General features: G+C 40.3%; 1 protein-coding gene across 1 annotated transcript in view; it reads right to left on the minus strand.

Moving 5' to 3' along the window:
• Positions 1 to 14,991, minus strand: part of ihha (Indian hedgehog signaling molecule a) — a 77,618-nt gene extending 62,627 nt beyond the window's left edge. The window contains exon 1 of the mRNA XM_088930148.1: positions 14,098 to 14,991. Coding sequence (XP_088786274.1) covers positions 14,098 to 14,397 — 300 coding nt within the window. The 5' untranslated portion in view covers positions 14,398 to 14,991. The remainder of the gene's footprint in view (positions 1 to 14,097) is intronic.
• Between the last annotated feature and the right edge of the window lie 904 nt (positions 14,992 to 15,895).

Consider the following 15,895-nt stretch of genomic DNA (forward strand, 5'->3'; position numbering starts at 1 on the left):
CTGGGCCCCAGTGTGAGGCAGCAAAGCTAACCACTTAAAATAAAATACCTGATAGTATTGTACCAATTGTACTGAAGGAACCAAAATACACTATTTATAGACAGCTAACAAAACCAAAAGTCAATCAATTTAGGGGTATCACTCCAACTGCTGTCATCTGTCCAGAGAAAGGACACAACTGGACCAATTATGCCCCAGTATGTATGATTTAAAATTCAAAATTCAGACAATGATAATATAGAAATTGTAGGTTTAGGTGTTGGTTTACCATAGAAAGTGCATAATATTGATACAGGAACCAGAATCATAAAGTAATAAAGGATCACTGCTTGAAAATGTACTTATCAAAATGACTAACATTTTAAATTAATGGCTGCAGATGCCATACACTCTATACAGACCTTTTATAAATGGGATAAGTTACCAAAGCATTAATAGAGTGACATAAATCTGATAATAACTAGCCTCTAATGTGAACTCATTATCGTACATGTTAACATCTCACCTAATCCCTAATCTTGAAATATAAAGTGATCTTATATATCTCTAACCCTAAAACTAACCCACAAGTTAGGGGTACTGTATATAATAACATTTTATAGCTATTCATGGCATGATAAATCTTTTTTATAGATATCTAAAGCTTCACCAATAAATAATGTTTATGTTGACATCTACATTTTCTACACAACTTTGTGAAGTAATAAAACAATCTAACAGACGGTTATATAATATACATCCATCCATTTACTAACTACTTTATCCAATTCAGGGCAGGAGAAGAGTTCCTTAGAAAAGTATGTACTCCCAGAAATGCTTTCATGTTTTGTTATGTTCTGAAATTTGTAATCATGACATTTTCAAAGATAAAAACATGATAGTATGTAAATAGCTTAAAATTTTAAAGATGATTAGACAGTTCTCAATTGCACAGCAACAGTATTCAAGATCTTTGTAATGGCAACCCTTAAATCACTTCAGGTACAAAAGAACAGTTTGTGCGACAGACCCCAGCACCAATAGCTAGAGTGACATCAGGGTATGGCGCACATGCAAAATCCACAATTACACATGCTACAGGAGTCTTAATTACAATATTTGGGCTGGTTTTTTTTCAGCAAAAAGGCTGTCTAAATAAAGCCCTCTTCCTGCTTTTAGCATTTTTTCAGCTTGCATCCAACCCAACGCCTGACTAACCCTGGGAATCCATATTTATACAGTAAGCCACCACTAATTAAACCCATGTACGAATATTGACACGAACCCTTCAAATCCACTAATTGCCACCCAGTAAGGACAATAATAATTGTTAGAGGCGCTTTGCCCCCTAGTGGCAGATTGTCTGCTACTGCAGTCCCTTCACAGGCTAGCATGCCTGTTTGAAAGGTCACAAAATTAGTGTAACGTCTCTGTGTAATTTATGTGCTTTAACGTTACTTCAGAGTAAATGCATCTATCTCTGTAAGCATCCCCACATATTGAATTTCAAGCCATAACACATAGCAATAGAGCAAAACCGACCACGAGGACCACGGATCTTGAAGAAGGAGTCAATAAAGAAGTGGTAGAGAGGTACAGATCAGGAGAGGGCTGCTTACCCCTCTTAAGTACAGACCTCATCATTAAGAAGTGGAATGTGCAACACAGCACCCAAACACTGCCTAAATCGGGCTGCCTTACTAAACTGAGCTGTTGAACAAGAACAGAACTGGTTATGGACACCTCTATGAAGGCATCAGTGACTTTGAAAGACTTACAAAGTCATACTTATGAAACAGTCAATGTTCATGCATTGACAATAATTCAGTACCTATAGAAAGCCGACCTGTATGCAAGAAGCTCAAGAAAGAAACCTTGATTGAAAAGGCTCATCCTGAATATTGTATATACTTTACAGACATATGGCAGAAGGCTTTACGGTCACAGAAGACAGACTTTAAACTTCCTGGTCTAAATGCAAAGTGTTGCATCTGCCGAAAACCCCACAGAACAGGTCAGTCCGTCAGCTCCACATCAAGCACAGCGGTGGCTGGATCATGAGGGTGGGCCCTTATAAGCAGGGACTTAGAAGCTTATCAGGACTAAGGGGAAAATGGACAGTGGAAAGCAAAGGCAAATGCTATAGAAAAACCTTGTTTCAGTCACCCAAGAACTCACATTTCAGCAGGACAATGACTCGGAGCACAAAGATTTGACAGGAACTGCTTGATTGTCCTTGACTGGGCCAATGAATTAACTTGAATCCAATACTAAATACATGGTCAGACGTGGCAACTTCAGTCTGTCAACAATCCCCAATGGAATAGTCAGAACTGGAGCAATTTTGCCAGGATAAATAGACAAAACTATAGCACCCCACTGTGCAAAGCTAGTAGGGACCTATCCAAAATTATTGACAGTAGTAATGTCTGCCAAAGGTGCTTCCACCAAGTATTGACTGAGTACTTTGTAATCAATAAATTCCACTTTGTAGAATGTCTCTTCAGGTTATGCTGCATTCAACCTCTTCCACATACAACTGTGGTCAGTTTGATCATCACAGTTCTTATCCAAAAAGTCTGAAAAATGTGATTAACACAAATCCAGTGTTACTGGCAGTGATGAAAGTTTTTGCAAGGCACTGCACCTAACGAGGTACAATTTGTCACATCAAAATTGCACAATGCCCTAGAGACATTTGTACAACACAAAACAAAACGATATTCTTGCTCTATAACCTGGCCAGAGGACAGCGACCAAATCTATTCTTCGGCTTAAAAGAAATAGCTGATCAAATTCTCGACAGGCGAAAAGGAATGAATGACGAACACAGTTCTAAGGCACTGTCACGATCGTAATCCCTCCTCTTAAGGGCACTCCAGATCTTTCACATTTTAGTTGATTATGTGCACCTGCCTCCTATCCTGCCCCTCCTTATTTAAGCCAGACGCTCTCGCTACTCCTGGCTCAGCATTGGAAGATGGACGCCCGGACACCCACCTACCAGCGGGTCCAGGAGTGACCCAACGGCATAGTCTTCACCACGGCGTCCTGACCATCCGGGTCCGGGGCTCGGAGCGCCAGGCCTCGTTAACCCGTTTTTATTCCCCGTCCCTGCACCAGATCCCGTTCCGGTTTTTAAACCTTGTCTTGTTTTTGTCTTGGATGGATCACCCGGTTCTGGACTTTTGGACTTCGCCCTGCATTACCCCCTGGACTCTTCTGGAATTGTTCACCCCCCCCTCAAGCACCAGCGCACAGTCGTCACGCCCCCCTGTTCATCAACCCGCCCAGCTCCTCATTGTCTCCTCCCCCTGTCCATTTCCACTTACTTCTGGATTATACCATCTGCATAGGGTCCTGACCCATGCTTCGTTACAGGCACCCGATTCAATCGTTCAAACCTGAATTTGAACCAGAAGACACAAATGGAAAGTATGAGGAAGTGCAAAGGCAGCAACTTTATCACACAAAGGTTGTAGGAGTTTAATAATAATATTTGCTTACACTTCCTATAGCATTCTTCTGGGCACTCCACTCAAGATTCAAGATTCAAGATTGTTTTATCTTTATCTTAGTGTATTGGAATGCTTACTCATTCAGCTGTACCCAGTAACATTAGAGAAAAAGAACACAGGCACAAATGACAAACAGACATGGACAATAAATTTAGACGTTATTATACAGCCAAGACAGGACATAGTGCAAACAGTGCAGGTGCTAATATGTGCAGGTGCTAATTTGAGCCGTTTATGATGCGGACTGCTTGGGGGAAGAAATTGTTTTTGAATCTATTCGTCAGTGTTCCGATACTGCGATACCTCCTACTAGAACCCAGGGGTGAAAACAGATTGTGGCCAGGGTGAACTGGGTCCCGAAGTATAGCTCAAGCCCGGTTGTGGCAGCGGTTGAGATATATCCAGTTGATGGAGGGTAGCTTGGGCCCAGATATTTTCTGCGCGGACCTCACAACCCACAGTACAGACTTTTCTGTCCTGTACTGTGGCTCCACCATACCACACCATAATACCACCGGTTAGGACACTCTCAATCCTATTACGGTACAAATTAGTGAGTTCTGTCTTGTTCATCCCCCACTTCCTTAACTGTCTCAGGAAGTGAAGGCGCTGGTGGGCTTCAGTGAGGATGGCAGCAGTGTTCTCTGCCAAACTCAGCCTCTCAGTGATCTGGAGGCCGAGGAACCTGAAGGTGCTGACAGTTTCGACTGGAGCCCCGTGAATGATGATGGGTTTGTGATGTCCTCTGTGCCTCCTGAAGTCCACTATGATCTCTGTTGTTTTGCCGATGTTGTGAGGTTGTTGTAGCGCCACTCCACCAGCTCTGCTACCTCGCTCATTGTTGCTGATAAGACCGATTTACAGGTAATAGGGACTCCACTCCACCACCACCAATGTGTAGCCCCCACCTGGATGATGTGACAGCACCCAAAGTGCACCAGTACGCTCACCACACATCAGCTATCAGTGGGGAGGAGAACAGAGTGATGAAGCCACTTCATAGATGGGGATTATTAGGAGGCCATGATTGATAAAAGACAAATGGGAAATATGGCCGGGATGCTGGGGTAACACCCCTACTCTTTTCAAAAAACTGCCTATGATTTTTAATGACCAGAGAGTCAGGACCTCAGATTTACGTCTCATCTGCAGGACAGCACCTTTTTTACAATATAGTGTCCCCATCACTATAATGAGGCATTACGACCCACACAGACCACAGGGTGAGCGCCCCCTACTGGCCCCACTAACACCTCTTCCAGCAGCAACCTTAGTCTGGGTAATGTGACTTCCAGAGGCTTCTATAAGCTTTTTGAGGCTTCAAGAAACTGCCAGATGAGTAAAAAAATAACATGATTTTCTGCCTCTTTTTCTTCAAATCGTTTCGTTTTCCTTTTTTATTTTCTTTATGCTACAAAGGTTTCATAGTTCTACCAGAATACATCTTTATAGGAAGGTTTTAAAGTGAAAATACATTTCTTTAGTCTTGATCTGACGATTTAAAGTGATTTAAGGTCTTTCTTCAAGTGACTTAAACATTCAGTAATGGAACATGGGCTAGCAGGCACAAAAGAAAATGATGCACTGATGCATTTAGAACTTAAAACATTAAGACATTTCTTTGCACAAATGGTCACTTGAACAACCTGCAAAGCCACATTGTTAAAGCTGTTTCCCAAAGATTCCAAAACAGTTAAAGAAGATTCTTGATCTCTTGTGAGGTTACTATTTTCACAGGGCTGCAACATAAATTTAATACATTTCCTGTATTCCAGACCAAGTGACTCTATGACGAAAGCTCTTTTTAATAACAAACTAATCTCAGACAAGGTGCTGTCCCAGGAGGATGAACCTTAGATAATAAGGCTACAAGCTTAAACATTCCAGAACGTCATCGCTCCGACAGCAATTATAATTATGAAGAAAATTAAATGCATGTCATTTAAAATGCTGTAACCATAAAGACATAAATACCCTAAAAATAATATTTTCTGTCCTTAAGATGTGAGGAAAAAAAATGCAATTTTACACAAACTAGAAACTGATATATGGGCTTGTACCAAGAATGGTAGTTAAATTGAAGAGTAATCACAGTCTCACTTAGCACTATTTCTGTAATGGCTGATGTGTCATAGTCCTGACCATTATTGTAATTACTGCAAATACTGTATGTCTGTATGAATGCAGAATGCCTGTCACTCTATAACGTGCCTATGAGCCAGGTGGAAGCATCCTACTAATATCTGTGCTATAGACATGAAGCAATAAACTATGGAGGGCACGCTTTCAGCCAATGAAAGATTAGCAAAATACTGTATGTTTAGTGTACAGCACAGCCATGGCTATTGGTAATTCCGGTCTCACTTCTATGTGTGTATAGTGTTCTGCTGTGATCTCGCCTATTTTGCTTAAAAAATAGCCACTGCCTGGACCATCCTGCCACATGTAGCTCCACCCATCACTCTCCCATCGCCACCAAGCTGGAGGAGCGAAGGCAGATGGTGGCCAATCTACACAAGCTCCCACTGAATGTGGTGATGCCTTGACAAACTACTCTTCTGTAACAGCACAGTTATTTAAAAATAGAACTCCTTTCTGTATGCAGTGTTTTTTTTTTTAATTGTCTTCTGTGGTTAGAAATATGGGTAGTACCACTATGGATACCCCAGTGAAGCCCTCATACATCGATTATATGTATGGAATAGTGCTGGAGGTGATGCATCACTACTGAACACATGCTGTAAATGCCTCTATTAGAGTTGAATCCCAAAGGGCTCCTTTCTCTGGAATGCACCCTCAGAACTGAGCCAGGTATTGCTGTATTACGCAAAGGAACAAGTAATAGGTTTATTCCCTGCTGAAAAGAGAAGAGAGAAAGGCTGCGAAGCCTTCTTCAGCCTTCTTCACAGCCGAAACGTTGTGTTTTCTCTCTTCTCTTCTCAGGTAGAGCTTTGGACCAGCCGCCAACATAACCACAGGGCCAGCGGCCAGAGCCGGCTAGAGGCCAGCAGCCAGACCAGCTTGTAGGCCAGGAGCCAGAGAAGCATGGGAACCTACAGCCAGAGAGGTCTGGGAGGCAGCAGCCGACATAGCCAAAGGGCCAGCAGCCAGAACAACCCTGAGACCAACAACCAAGGGCAGGCCTGCACACAGAGAGGAGCAAGGGGTGGAGGGTGGTAGCCAGGGCGGCAGGAGAGCCAGCACCCTGAGGACTAGTGTCAACCAGATACTACCAGGAGCAGTGTGTGGGGGGGGGGGGGGCAGGTTAGCAGCCCATAAAACTGGATAAACAGCATGGAGAGGACACCTGACACCTCCCTGCAGAACTTGTCCAGGCTCTACATTGAGCTGAGCAGCAGAGCCATTGGGAGGAAGTCAAACGCAACTCCCAAAATAACAGCAGTGATCACCAGGGTTAGAGTCCAGAGGAGTGGCGAGCGAGACCAACTGACACATATGGGCAACAAAAGCCAAACAAGTAATTACAGGCCAATATGTCAAACTCCTACTACACACAAGGTTATGGAAACAACAATTAGAAATGGGCTGGAGGTTCAACTGAAAGGCAATGTGATGGAAGGGGGTAAGTCAGTTTAAATGTAGAAAAGGCCGGTCTTGCTTGTCTGACTTAAAGTCCTTTAAATATGCAACAGCACTAATGGATCCAAACGGAGCAGACTGTATTACATGGTGTATTTAGAACTTTAGAAAACTTTTAATAACGTTACTCAAGAAAAGGATTAATTTGCAAGTCATTCAACATAATGCTTCTATTTGGAATAATGTACAGAAAACAGAGTACACCTAAATAAATGCTTAAATTCAGATGATGTCATTTTAATTAAACACAGTGCCAAAGTTAAGACTTTTCCTAATTAATATAATACGGTAGGTTTTCCTAATACCATTGATCTAGTTTCTCATACAGTTTGCAGACTAATAGCACATCAGTGAGCATATCAAAATAAAAGAATTTGCAAAACACCACAGATGTGGAAATATTATCAGTGAAAAGGAGAGTTCCTTATCTTGACACCTACTTTTGTTAACGATGTGTTGAGAGGAAATACAAAAAGGCAAGCAGTTAAACAGTTAAAGGTGTATACTTTTAAATCAACGAATGGTATATTAAAATGACACCATATCAGTGGAATTTCATTTGAAATACTACGTACAATTTTCGGTATAAACGGATATTGCAGATATTATAGAATCGCTCAGGAAAAGAGCTCTGACAGGCTTATGCAGTAGGTGTGAACCAATTTATTTGGAAAGCATTTTACATGCCGCTTAATAAGCCAAAGACAAAATAAATGAACAGTTAAATAGGAAATTATATATTCTAAATGCTAGAACGGACTGAACACTTAATGTCATTATAAACTATCAGAAATAAAACAGGGTTTCCCGCAAGGAAAACTGCAGCCACCTTGAACAAGTGGTTAATTGACCACAACACCTGGCTTTGTGCTTGAAGCGCGTTACTATTGGCTACTTCCTGTATGCATTAAGCCATCATTGTGTGTATTTTGCTGCTGAAGGACTATTCTTTTGTGCTCTTTGAGGCACCTTGAAAATTAAATGGTAAGCGAGGAAGGGACACGTTATTTTTGTCTGCGACACGATGGTTCAGCAAGAAAAACCTGCGTTTTTTTAGTCTTATGTAAAGTCTCTCTCATGGGTCCAAAGCCGTAACGCGTCCGTCGAAAACTGCGATTGCATACTATTTGTACTGATGGCTTCTTTTACAAACGCAACGGTAAAAAAACGGAATCGCGAGTCTCTAATACAACTTTAAAATTTTACGTTCATTACTTAATTTTTGAATCAACCTAGACTTGATGCAAATACAAGAGATTTCCAGACCAGGGTTCGAGACCGTGAGATTTGGTTCCAATGCGTGAGCTACTTTATGCTATCGCAGATGGTATTGTAAACTACTGCGCGAAAACGGGAGACAAGTTCTAAAAGTACTGTAGCTGTTAACCCTAGTTTAAAACACAGTACTGTATATTAACATACAATATAAATACGATTTGGCAGAGAATTTCGCAACTTTTAGGCCCATAATCAGTCTGCCTTAAAGCAGGAGCTGATAGCCAGAGAATTCTGACATCCCGATAGTATTCTGTTTAGTGCTTAACAAGACAATTTATAATCAATTCTATATCTCACTGGCAGCTAATGCAGAAATATATCCTTTCTTCCATTGCTAATTCTTGCTCTAGTAATGGGCTTTACGCCTGAATACAGCTGAAACCAGAATAAGAACTGGCTCATAAATCTTAAACAAAGAGTTTACAGCAGACCGATCTCGCTGAAATGAAGACTACTGTGTGAGCACCAAGCAAAGAGAAACAAGTATTTGCAGTGTAACAACAATTATTGTTCAGGTGTGATTCAAAGCTGAAAGTAAAAAAAAAAAATAACACCCAGACAAATTTCAAATTAATCACTGCCACCAAAGTCTATGGTTGACAAGCTAACCACACTGACCTGCTGGTGAGAACCCACTATCAAGGTTTTTCCTTCATTAGAGTTTTAAGGATCAAATTCACAACTTTGTTCTGGTAGTGTCATCAGGAATGACAGTAACGTACTGCAGTATACGTATTTTAACAAGGTTATAAATCATATGGCTTAAGGGGTAATGTATAAAGATAATAAAACTGTACCAGGAATCAAAGCCTGAAGGATATCACAAATAACTTTTGCCAAATCTGAACTTGACTCCCCAAAGAATTAAAAAATATACTGTTTAATATATGTACTACCGTTCTAGCCCACCCATCTGATAATGCTGAACAAAGACTATGAGGAAACCTGATTAAAACTAAGAAAATTCAATCAATTGGACTTCATCAGCATCAAGAGTGAAATGCCAACTTGAAGACACAAGTGAAAACTAGACTGTAGGTAAGCCAATTTAAAACTGAGAACAGGAGACGTTGTTATATAAGGGCTTGTTGGAGTCTGGAATAAGCTACCCTGTTATGCTGTCAAAAACTGATATACTGGCTTATTTCAAGAAATACAGAGATGACATCCATGTATCACTTACTGTAGGTCCTAGGACACTACTGAGACAGACGGGTTAAAAAGCCTCCTCTTGTAGTAGCCTTTCTTATGCTTTTAAGAAATTAGGTTCACTTGAACCGGAGAGAAACTGAAAATGCTACACAAGGGCCTATATTCAATATATGAAAATGTATCAGTTTGATGTTACCCTGTTTTCTGAAGGCTCTGAACATCCACATAAGTTGTCCAATGAATGCACTATATCTTGCTTAACCAAAATGGTTAGCATTGCTAACCCAGCAGGTCCTGAGTTCAATTCCTGGGGTGCTGTCTGTTTGGAGTTTGCATGTTCTCCTCTAATTAACCTGGGTTTCCTTGCTTCAGTTTCTTCCCACATACTACTAAGTTAATTGGCTTGTGGACAAAATGCCCCTGGTGTGAATGTGTGCATCTGTGTCTGTGTGTGTCCTGCAATGGACTGGCGTCCCATCCAGGGTGTACCCTGCCTTGCGCCCAGTGTTTCCCAGGATAGGCTCTGTCTCCCCTGCAACCCTGTATTGGATAAGCAGTTACTGAAAGTCATGTGATGGTGATATGTGTGAGACGGACTCAACTTTATTGCCATAAATATGTTTAATGAAGTGTGGGTTTTAGATTACATTTGTGTAAAACAAACTCAATTGTCATTGCACTTTCATAAAGGACTCTTAATACATTAAATTTGACTCAGAAATTATTTCAGCAACCGAAGTAAAATGAAGGGAAGGCTTTTAGGTTTGCATTTATATTAAGAGCATAAAATATGGAGGCATTAATGTACTGTAGCTCCAGCAGTGCAACTTTAGTTAATTAGCTATGATACATAAATGTTTGCTGTGATATATGTATTTATAATTTTAAGGTTGCTTCACTGGACGTATTTTACGTGCTTAAAATCTCCGACTACCGCTCTCTACAGAAGATATATACGAAGGAAGGAAAAATGATTCTAGGTTTAATTAAAACACTAAATACTGCCACTACTAATGTTGCTTATAATAACTGGAGAGAATAATCAGGATTATTAAATTATATACAGTAGTAACATAGTCAAAGGGTTACAATACATCAGTACGAGACCTAGCTGTTACTTAAGAGGTAAATTACAACTGTTTCAGTTATATTTTTAAAACCCATAATAGTAAGCAATTAAAAGTACTGCTGCTTCTGTAATTGATTACTTTTTTAAATACTGTAGAAAAACAGTTTTAAAACCCGACAGTAACCAAGAATCACTTAGTCATTTTAACAAAATGCATAGGATGGAATGTGATCCACTATTGTCACATTCAATAGATCGAATTGAGGATATTTTAACTTTAAATTCTAGAATCCCAGAATTTCCTTTTAAGGATCTAATTAAGAAATAATTACCTGAGGTTTCTTTGGGGTCGTGTTCCAAACCTCCTGCATCGAAATGAATGTATCCCTATGTAAGATTTGAATAACCCTAGAATACTTCAGAATTATTTTTAAAAAGAAAACAACACTACCATAATTCAAATAAAAAAGTGAAATGATAAAGAGTTTTCAAAACATATTCAGCTGGGGGGGAAATATAGTTGATCTCACAAAACATTCAGTATAAAAACAATCATGTGTAGCGTGCTTTGGGGAAGGCACTCTTTATTTTTGCTTTGTGCTTTTTGCTTTAGTGTTGGGGAAAAACAAAAGGTTACTTACAAAAAATAAACGTGTCATGAAACTTCAAACGTGAGAAGCATAGTAAAGTCCACAGATAGCACAACAGTCAGATAAGCCATTATAAGATAGGGTAAAGTACATAAAAACTTTGCATGTGCGCTTGTATGAAGAGTTTACGTAACCCCGTCAGAGTATGGATATACAAACTCTGAATAATTCTTTCCTATTCAAAAAACTGGACTAGACAATGTGGATTTGGTCACTTAATAGGAGAGGAAAACAAAATTAGTTGTTGACATTTTTCTCGTAATTATATAACATTCCCTCATTACTTTGGACGGACTATGAATTTGATCGAGATTATGTATCTGTCACCACAGAAACGTCGATAAATGAATGTAAAATACATTTAAAACGTAATGCCCGACACAGCGGGATTGTGAATTGTTACGTGAAAGAGAAACTGTTTTTAAGAACTGAAAGATACTATCTACATCTTGCAATCCTTTACGAGGAAAATGTTTTTCTTTGTAAAAAAAAATGCGTGAACTGTGAAACCTGGGACGTGGCATAAAAATCCACTTAAATGTAGAATATCATTCTCCAAAAATGGCAAGTCGGTCATTTTCACCTTAAAAACCATGCACAGGCTTATTTTTATTTTATGTTTAAAAGGGATATGCCCGTTTTACATTAATAATTCAGAAACGCCGTGAATATCAAAAATATTACCAAAAAAACCCCAATACTATACATACAGTAGTTCATTTAAAAACTTTTAAAGGTTTTTTCAATGACTCCGTCCCTCATTCCCGTCCGTTAAGATGTACACAGCAGAAAGATGTCCAGCTGTATTGATTGATTGAAGGAGTACCATTATCGCGGTCGCCCGTTAATTTCCTATTGTCATATAGGGAACCGAACGTGTTGAAAACCGGGCGAGCCTGCGCTGAACCAGTCCAGTTTGACCATTCACTTTAGGTGCCCGTGGGACGGCCCCCAGCTTTCAATTAAGGAATCCCATCAGTGGCTTGCAGACTGTAGTGATGGGCTTTGCTTGACATCCCAGGGGCCAAAGCCTTAGGACTAAATAAACACTAAGTCGCAGGGTGTTCTCACAACATAACGCCATACTGTTGTTTTTTTTTGGTTCGTCTATTAAGTTATTTTTTCAATAATACAAATGAAAATTTCACAGTTTGTATGCTATAGTGTACTCTATATACTGGATATGAGTAACATTTCTATTCATTTCCCACGAGTCCTCTGAAGACGAGTGCTTGGCACCCGTATTAAATGTAGTACACTATGCCATTGGGGAGTCATTCTGAAATCCTTTTTTACTCTTACCACAAACCTGAGCTGAGCCTACTTAAGACCTACTGGACAAGTACTAATCCCTTCTTGAGAGTGTATTTACAGAGTAGACTATATTGTTTGCAGTGTAACATAAGAATCGAGTAAATTAAACAATCTAGATTCAGAAGAGAATACGAAAAAGGTTTTAAAATCCCTCAAAACATCGTTTCAATTAAAGTGTATTTTGCCTAGGTAGTAATAATAATAATAATAATAATAATAATAATAATAATAATAATAGATCACGATCAATAATAAATACCCTTTCAGAAGGCAGTGTGGATTTTGAATTCTATTTTTCTTTCGCGGTTTCAAATCTAAACTTGAGTTCATAAATCATCTTTTAAACTTTGTTAGCTTTTCAAACACGGCCGTTTTTTTTCAGCAGGTGCGGTTTCGTCTTAACCACTAGCTCGGCAAACACACAGTGCTCAGAACCTTTTATACACACCTTCACAACAGGTTAATACTCACGTTTCATAAATGCAATGAGATGGAAGACGACGTTATTCAATTTGGGTTATAGGATCTAATCTAATTTAACGTCATTTTAAGACATGTACACTCGGAAAATAAAACTAAATCGTGAAAATGCCACTAACAGTTATAGGAATTGAAACATTTTCGTCGGGTAAAGTCAAATGCAGCCTACATTTATGACGATACCCGAGACTTAAAGATACATTCGGTTTTAAAACAATCCGCGGTGCCTTATAAACACTTTAATATTAAATTATATGTTGAGAATAATAATTGTCAATAGATGAATAATTCAAATTAAAACAATTCCACGGGGATCCGCATCAATAGTAGGAACGGGAATTCTCCGCCGCATAAATACGCGCCAGCCTGAACTGTTACAACTGTAAAAATATTCTTAAAAACTAAAAATTATAACATTGGAAAGGACTTGATACAGAGCATTTTCCTGTCAGGAAACCTACAGGAGACTTCAATTAAAATTCCCTAGTCTCGAGCTACAAAACAAAAGCAAAGATCAAAATGATTTCGTTCCAATAAACGCCACCACCCGATCGGTGATCAATAAAGTAAAAGAAGGGAAGGATGGACAGGTTATGTAAAGATGTGTTTAATGTATCCCCTAAGAAATCGGATTCAGCACACCAAGGTTTCAGGATGGATGTTGGCTTTGAAATATACAGTATTTGCTATTCATTGCCCCCAGAAAACATCGAGATAAACAGCCCTGCTGACACGTCCCCTAGTTAAGAAGAACTGTGTTTGACTTTGGCTGGTTAAGTTTGTGACTGGTTCGGAATTTACACAATGCTAAGGCTAGCTTACGTGACTATATAAAAAGCACTGTGTAAATACCATTCTCTGTAATCAGTGCTCTCGACTCAGGGAAAAAAAAACGGGTCAATAAAAGCAAATCAATAGGCTGGCCCTGGTTTAAACAAAGTGTGCAAAGGGCAGCCCTTAACAGAACAAATACGTATCCAATAGGCTCCCTGGAAAAGTGTTAATGCCAGCAGGAGAAAAAAAAAATCAAAAGAATATTTCAGCGCTCTGTTCTTACCTGGGTCATGAGGCGGTCTGCACCTGTATTCTCCTCGTCTTTGAAGATGATGTCGGGGTTGTAGTTTGGCGTGAGCTCTTTAAATCGCTCGGAATTCCTCGTTATTTTCCCCTCGTACCTGCCGCTCGCTCCCAGCGTTTTTTCGGCTACGTTCGGGCTGAACTGTTTGTAGGCTAGAGGAGTCAGTTTCCTAGGCGGCCGTCTCTTACCGTATCCTCTGCCTGGCCCGCAGCCTTCGGTGGCCGGGAAGAGTATCAGAGCGCAGCCGCTTAAGAACGTCAGCAGCACAGGCAGCCTCATTCCACCCACATCGGTGGGTACTCTGACCCGAGAGGCACGATGAAACAAATGCCCTTGTATGTGAAGCCCCCCCCTTATTCTCCTTATTTCCCCCACGGGGTACAGGAGGGGGAGGAGGGCAGAACCTTACGATCTAATTGCGGGGTCCTCGACGCTTGCCATTCCCAATGCGCAAGGGAGATCCCTGTCCCATAGAAGCGGTAAGTACCGGTGACGGAAGACCAGGTGCTGTAGTGTATGTTCTCCTGAACGCCGCCGCGCTCCTTCTGCAATCAGTGAACAGGCTTAGGAATAAATAGGAAAGTTCGTTTATCTTGGCAGACAGGTTCAAAGCCGGTTTAAAAATGAGAATGGCCACAGACGAGCCAGGTTGCACTCTGGGCAGCGGTCAAAGAGTGTCCCAACAGTGGTTTGCGCTTCTGGTTGCCTCTGAATGCGTCCCTGTGAAGCACGTCCCCGGGTTGAAATGGAAATTGAAGAGATCCGAGATCAGTAGCCGCTTGAGACCGCACCCTGTCAGCCCTGCCTTTCTGTCCCAGCCTACCTCTCCTCCCATCGGGTCACACTGTGCCGCACTTTTTAGAAGTCACCCGCTCCGTTCTGCCCTTCGCCGAGGCTCAACACCTGCATATCCACAACACACCATCGCACTACTGATCTACGATACTTCCGCTACTGTCACATGTGTAGCCAACATGAACATTTATATATACTATCACGTACATCAATGGACTGTCACATAAGACGGTTCCCCTTCTTTAAATTCATTTCAGCCAGTTAAATTTCGGTACATAAGCAAACGACCACTCACCTGTGGGTTTTGCGTTTTACCCCCCCCCGTGTTTTGGTCGTGTCTGGCGTTGGACTACATGCCTGGGATATAAGCGCCTGTTTGTTTTTTCCTCATAATACATCTATGAGCGTAAAGTCATTCCGTTTTTGATGTAGTTTAGGCACAAAGAGTCATTTTTTTTTAAAAATAAGGCAAATTAATCTTGAGACGCCAGGGGAAAGATGTACAGTATGCGGAAAACTCCAAAAGATATTAAAACTCTTCAGACGGACAGCAGTAAATGCAGTGTTTCCTCCAAGGCGTTGCGAAAAATTAAATATAGGATTATGCGTTTCTGAAAAATAATCTAGAATGTACTCTCTCCACTCCCTGTAAAACGTGTGAGCAAAACTCTGCCAACACAATTCTCACCTTTGCACCGAATGTGAAAGATTGTTAATGAATGTCTAAGAATTATGTTATAAGCATCTTTAAAATGGTTAAAATATATTGGTAGAAAAACACCGATGCTTTCTTCAGGGAAGATGTTGAGGGAAAGAAAGGATTACATCGTCTGCAAGTTCTAAACATTTTTCCATTGTAATTGCTTACAAAAAAAAACTGATCGCTGTGATGCACACTACGTAGGAAAAGCTTGCCGCGTATTTACGTTGATAACACTTTAGATAGCTCAAACTAAAATTCGTTTTGTCTCCATTTTTAAAA

Source organism: Atractosteus spatula, chromosome 13 (genome assembly GCF_055471065.1).
Source record: "Atractosteus spatula isolate fAtrSpa1 chromosome 13, fAtrSpa1.hap1, whole genome shotgun sequence".
Classification (NCBI taxonomy): Eukaryota; Metazoa; Chordata; class Actinopteri; order Semionotiformes; family Lepisosteidae; genus Atractosteus; species Atractosteus spatula.